We start from the raw sequence: 6,000 nt of genomic DNA on the forward strand, positions 1-6,000 counted from the left end.
AAACCGGATAAATAGCACGGAAATTGAAAAAAAAAAAACAATAATTCACTCAGTATGGCTAAAAAGCACAAAGCTCCGAAGGGCGAAGAGCCTACCCGATAAAACGAGGTGGAGGCGGACGTGTCATCGTGCGAGAAAGACACGTGTGCGTAAGGCAGGGCAGCGCTGTACCAGTACATACACCACTTGCCCGCGTAGAGTCCCTCTTTTGCGTTCAGTCTATCGGTATTTGAAAGTTCAAAAAAACAAGCCCCACACACACTGTCACTCTTTTCTCTCTCTTTCTCTCACTTTCTCTCACACCAAACACATTTTTCATTTTGATATCCGCAGCTCTAACTGCCACCGGCAAGCTTCGCTGTTGCTCTCCTTCTCTCTGCATTTTGCAGACCTCATTAATGTCTCTCGCAACCTCACTCTACTTTCTCTTGTTCAAGATCTGAAAATAGAGAGTTTGAGTTTGTAATTTTTGAAAAATTAGCTGAGCATGATTATGTAGGGCGTGATTTTCTTGGATCTTTCTTGTGTCTTTATGTCCTGCCTTTTTATTTCCTGGATTTACGATCTGGTTGTCTTCTACATTACGTGTTATTTTTCTAAAAGCAAAATTTAAAGACTGGCGTGCTCATTGTTTCTGAATGAGTGAAAATGGAGCCCTTTCAGAGAAGGAGGTCCAAGATTACGAGCTTCACCGGTGATCTACTTGGCTCGACGGAACCTGCATTCCGAGAAGGTCAGTTTTACTTACCCAAAAAAAAAAAAAAGAGAAGGTCGTTATTATTATTATTTTTTAAATTCTCAGTTTGTTTGGCTGTCGAGTAAATCGAGGAAGAAGAATCACGACATTTTGAAATACTTGTCTTTTTGGCTTGTGAGTAAACGACATCTGTTGAGTTGACGAGTTGTATTTGGCTAGAGAGGTTTTAAATTTAACTTTCTTTGAGTTACTTCACTTTCTTGCATTTTCTTGCCAACCAAACAGAGTAATTTCCTCCACTGGTTCTTTCAGGAGCCAGAATAAAAGGAGAAAAAATACAAGTTGAAATGCAAAATGTTCGGTGACCACTTCTGTGGAGGCTTTTGTAAAATTTGGTCTAAGATACTGAAAATCCTATAAATTATTCTTTCCAGTTCTTTCTGGATTTTTCTTTGCAACCAAACATATTTTATATATTTATTTATTTTCTTCCTTTTTTTCCTTAAAGTTTGTGCAATGTGGAAGTCAACAGCTAAGTTTGTCTTCTGGTTTTGCTTATGCTTTTGTTAAAGCTTGTTGTTTTACAGCTTCTTTGACGCTTTAATAGTGGCATTAGTATGGTTTGATTGCTTTCTTTTAGAAATTCTACGCTTATGATGAGGTACAATTGCAGTCCGAAACCGCGGTTTTTTGCTTATTTTTTCTGCATAATAATCTAGAGTAAAGCTTGATGATAAGTTATTTGTTTTATCTTTAATTAGCTTTCCGAAGCATTATTGCAATTGATTATTTCCGTAATTTCTTATTAAATTTAGATTTATTTTTAGGAATCCATATTGACTCATCCATCTCTTTTATTTACTCCAGGAAAAAGACAGCCCCAGAAACAGAAAAAAATTCCAAAGTTGGCCTCTGATTCTAGTTCATGCAGTAGTGACACAGATGATGATTCGGTGCACTGATTTCCTTTGTTTTTAATTTCTTAAATTAAGTTATAAAAAGCCTATGTAGTTTAGAGATAAGCAGCCCTGTAGCAGTGCAGCATCTTTCGCATGAGAATTTCGTTTTATTTATTTTAAATGTTATTATTACTTCATTCATAGTATTAAACCTATGCTTTTGAACCTCGTAGCTGACATTTGAGGTGGGGTGGAGATCTTCAAAGCAAAGCAGAAGACCAATGAAGAAGTTGTTAGCAGAAGAGATGTCAAGAGAAACTCAATCCAAGAGAAGATCACCTGGTGTAATTGCTAGATTGATGGGTCTTGATGGTCTTCCACCTCAACAATCTGCTCATAAACAACAAAAGAGGTCCCTGGAGACTTATCAACCGAGGACAGCATCAGTAGAAAGAGCTCAAAGGATTGGGGCATCTTCTAGCCGCTTATCTTTTAGGAAAAGCTCAAAGGATGAGCAAGAATTCAAAGATGTGTTTGAAGTTTTAGATGCATCAAAGATGGAGAGTAGCAATAACAAATTGCCGGAGACTTCAAAGACAAAATTTACTGATGCTGAGATGGTTTTTATTAAGCAGAAGTTCATGGACGCAAAGCGTCTTTCAACTGATGAAAGACTTCAGGATTCAAAGGAATTCCATGATGCGCTTGAGGTGCTAGACAACAACAAGGATCTTCTGCTGAAATTTCTTCAGCAACCAGATTCATTGTTCACAAAGCATGTGAATGATCTAGGTGCCCCCCCTCAGTCCCATTGTGTTCATATGTCAACATTAACATTATCTAATGCTCGGAAGTGTGAAAGCAGCGTCATCAGTAGGAAAGCAGAAAGAGAAGCTCCACGAAAGAGTCATTGTAAATCTACTCAGAAACATCTTGATGGTATTCCTAGTCACACTTACAGTAGAAATAGTGGTCAAAGTTTCAATAAGTCCCCAAAAGTTCAATTGGAAGGGAAAGAAGACGCCACTGTTTTTCCTACAAGGATTGTAGTTCTTAAACCAAATCTTGGAAAGCTGCAGACTGCCATCAGAAGGGTTTCATCACCTCATTCTTCGCATGCTTATCCGTCAGAATGTAGAAAGCATGCAGAATTTCCAGGCACCAATAATAGGGAGGTGGAGTCATGGGCGGAGAGAGATATTAATGATGTAGGGTTTTCGAGGCATAATTGTAAAGAATCTAGAGAAATTGCCAAGGAAATCACTAGGAATATGAGAAATAGTTTTAGCAATGGTTCCATGAATTTTTCAATTTCTGGATTTAAAGGATATGCAGGGGATGAGAGTTCAAATAACATGTCTGGAAGTGAGTCTGCAAATGATTCGAAGTTTAAAATAGTGACTTACAGAGATGAGTTTAAAAGACATAAAAGATCTCGATCTTCATCTTCCCGTTCTGCAGAATCATCTGTGTGTAGGGAGGCCAGGAAGAGACTCTCAGAGAGGTGGATGATGTCCCACAAGTCTCAGGACTTGGGAGTTATTAGTAGGGGCAGCACATTGGGTGAAATGCTTGCTATTCCAGATGGGGAAGTGAGGCCTGCAGATTTGGATGCTATGGTTGGAGAGGAAGGATCCACCGACACATTTTGCAGTGGAAACGGACCAGAAATCCTTTTTGAACCTTTGGGTATTAGCAGTCGCGATGGATGGAAGGATGATGGTGTTGGAATTTTGTCAAGATCAAGATCTCTCCCTGCTTCTTCTACCTTTAGAAGTCCCAAAGCCAGTATGCAGCATGACACCCTTAATGATGACAGGTATATGATGTCAAAAGAGACTGTGAAGCGTGAAAGAAGCAAGGCAGGGAAGGGAAATCTAAACCAGAAAGATTGTTCATCGGGAAGAACGTCGAGATCAAGCAGTAAGAAATCTTCACGCTGCACAAGTAGGGAGAGTTATCACAACTCACCGGATATTTCATTCAACTATCATCAATTTGACAGCCATTTCAAGCAGGTTCACCCATATGAAGAAAGTTTTATGATGTCAGAGACAAATGAGAGTGTTAATGATACAAATTCAGTTGCTGAAAATGTGTTGGATGTGGGACATGAGAACACAAGCATCTCTTCTTCTGAATCTCCAAATTCAGAATTATCAGCTCCTCTAATGTTAAAGGGCAATTCATCAACTGTTGACTTGGATGTTTTAAGTTCAAAGGTTAAAATTTCAACCAACCTAAATTTTTGTTTTCTGTCAAACAAAACTTAATTCATAAATAATTGATTTGACTGAAGCTTTTCAGATCCCATTATTCATACCAACTGATTTGAAGAGTCAGTCTCTTCTCTATTCACACGTCTCACCATAAATTCCAAAACCATGTTTGAAGGTTATATTAACAATTTCTAATAAACCTTTAGTTGTGTCTATCTCTCTTTCTGCTCATTGAATATGATTGTGGTCAGAGCTAGTCTTTAGAGATGCAGATTTTAGATCAATGTATAACCCTGAACTTCCTTTCTTTAGTTTTCTCATCTTCTGATGTTAATTAATAAGGAAAAATTCCCATTGTTGGAAAATATGAACATACAGCTTATGTATTTAGATACTTCTCAAATTTTATAGCTTTACATATTTGTTTTTCCCCTCGACAAAAGTTCAAGTTATCCTTGGAGAAGTATTCAACTTAAAGTTTGTGTCAGGGACCTTCTAATTATAGTCTTTCTTGATATTGCAGGAACCATCTGATGCACCATCAAAAGAAGTCCCTTTGCATCATCCTCACCCTGTATCTGGAGTAGAATCTCCAGCGAGCTCTAAGGAGGCTGATCAGCCCAGTCCAGTTTCAATTCTGGAAGCTCCTTTTGCTGATGATATGTCATGTGGTTCTGAGTACTTTGGGGGTGTCAGTGCCGATCTCCATGGTAACATGAAAAAATATTTAGTTGAATATGCTTTAAAGTGGTGTTTGCGGTGTTTGCACTCGCCTTAATATGGAAACCATAACATTTGTTTAATTTCTGCCTTTGGAAAGGATAATTAACCAATTTTAACAAGATTCTGTTTGTTTGTTATTCAATTTCAATGCTATTACTCCCAGTCCCTGTTAATTGTAGAGTTGTCTTTTGTTTATCATTTGCACAATTTTTTAGTTATATTTTTGTTGGTCAGGTCAGGACCCTAGATGGGGCTGGTAGGGCTTAATGAGATAGATATAATCACTGACCTTATACTATTTTTGTATGATTTATTTAGATAGAATGAATTGACAAGAATATAGTATCATATAGTCTGACATTATAATCACATTCAAGTAGATAGATGTGATATTCTAACAACAAAAATAATCAACAGTTAAAGTGAAAAAAATCTATTTGTATAATTATTAAAATTCAGAAGATAAAGCATTAAACATGTAGAATTTGTTTTTAGAATGAGTGTTGCTCCAATTTTTAAAGTGGTCTTTACAATGTGAGTTGATTTACTTTCTTTTTAGGCAAATGTGAGTTGATCTGCTCTCCTATAAAATGCTGACTTCATTTCCTATTTAGTGTTACTAGCTTCAGCAGATTTAGATAAATTGATTATGAAAAATAAGAATTTGCTCCTTCCTCCCAAATTTTTTTTTTTTCATTCTATCTTCTACTTACTGTTCATCCCTCCATTGATTTCAATTTTTTTTTTTTTGCATGTTCTGTTGCTAGGGCTTCGGATGCAACTTCAACTACTCAAGTTGGAGTCAGATGGATATGAAGAGGGACATATGCTTATTTCAAGCGATGAAGAGGAAAAATGTGTTCAGATTATGGATGATAAGAGCATAAGAAAAGCTGAAGATAACTGGGAGTCTTCTTATGTAGCTGACCTCTTAATCGAGTCTGGATTTAATGGTGTTAACTCTGATACATTTATTGCAGCATGTCACTCTACAGAAAGCCCAGTGAGTCCATCGGTATTCGAAGAACTTGAAAAGAAGTACGGTAGTCTAACCTGTTGGACAAAGTCAGAAAGGAAGCTAATGTTTGACATCATAAATGAAAAGCTCATGGAAATTCACCAGCAATGTACAGATCCACGTCCATGGATGAGGCCTGAATGGAAGAAGACCGAGCTCCAGGAGAGGGTGCACAAGTTCGTGTCGAACCAAAAGAACAACGTTAACAAGGATGCCGGGGACAAGGTGCTAGCAAGAGAATCACAGTGGCTGGATATAGGAGATTATGTCGATGCAATTGGTAAGGAAATCGAGAAAGTATTGGTAGATGAACTAATAGGAGAGGTAGTAGCCATATAAACATATGCCTGTTTTCGCTCTAGGAAGTTACGTATTCACAAATGAAAGTGACGGAATTGCCATTTCTTAGGATACGAATAAAATGGGTCTATCTTTACGTATAAA

General features: G+C 37.4%; 1 protein-coding gene across 3 annotated transcripts; it reads left to right on the forward strand.

The window, feature by feature from the left end:
* The first annotated feature begins 75 nt into the window (after nt 1-75).
* LOC123225202 lies at nt 76-6,000 on the forward strand. Of its 3 annotated transcripts, XM_044649108.1 has the most exons (6): nt 76-225; nt 334-733; nt 1,565-1,650; nt 1,830-3,818; nt 4,339-4,525; nt 5,306-6,000. In XM_044649108.1, exons 2-6 carry the CDS (start codon nt 649-651, stop codon nt 5,893-5,895), a joined length of 2,937 nt encoding a protein of 978 aa, XP_044505043.1. In that variant the 5' UTR covers nt 76-225; nt 334-648; the 3' UTR covers nt 5,896-6,000. The 3 variants fall into 3 exon arrangements, with proteins under 3 accessions (XP_044505043.1, XP_044505057.1, XP_044505051.1); XM_044649116.1 differs by lacking the exons at nt 76-225; nt 334-733 and adding an exon at nt 961-1,358 and having other exon boundaries at nt 1,565-1,601; XM_044649122.1 differs by lacking the exons at nt 76-225; nt 1,565-1,650 and having other exon boundaries at nt 232-733.

Source organism: Mangifera indica, chromosome 1 (genome assembly GCF_011075055.1).
Source record: "Mangifera indica cultivar Alphonso chromosome 1, CATAS_Mindica_2.1, whole genome shotgun sequence".
NCBI classification, from domain to species: domain Eukaryota; kingdom Viridiplantae; phylum Streptophyta; class Magnoliopsida; order Sapindales; family Anacardiaceae; genus Mangifera; species Mangifera indica.

Coding starts and splice junctions, on each gene's coding strand:
- LOC123225202 (XM_044649108.1), top strand. CDS start 649: ATGGAGCCCTTTCAGAGAAGGAGGTCCAAGATTACGAGCTTCACCGGT. Junction 734..1,564: donor GGAACCTGCATTCCGAGAAG/GTCAGTTTTACT, acceptor TATTTACTCCAG/GAAAAAGACAGCCCCAGAAA. Junction 1,651..1,829: donor GTGACACAGATGATGATTCG/GTGCACTGATTT, acceptor TGAACCTCGTAG/CTGACATTTGAGGTGGGGTG.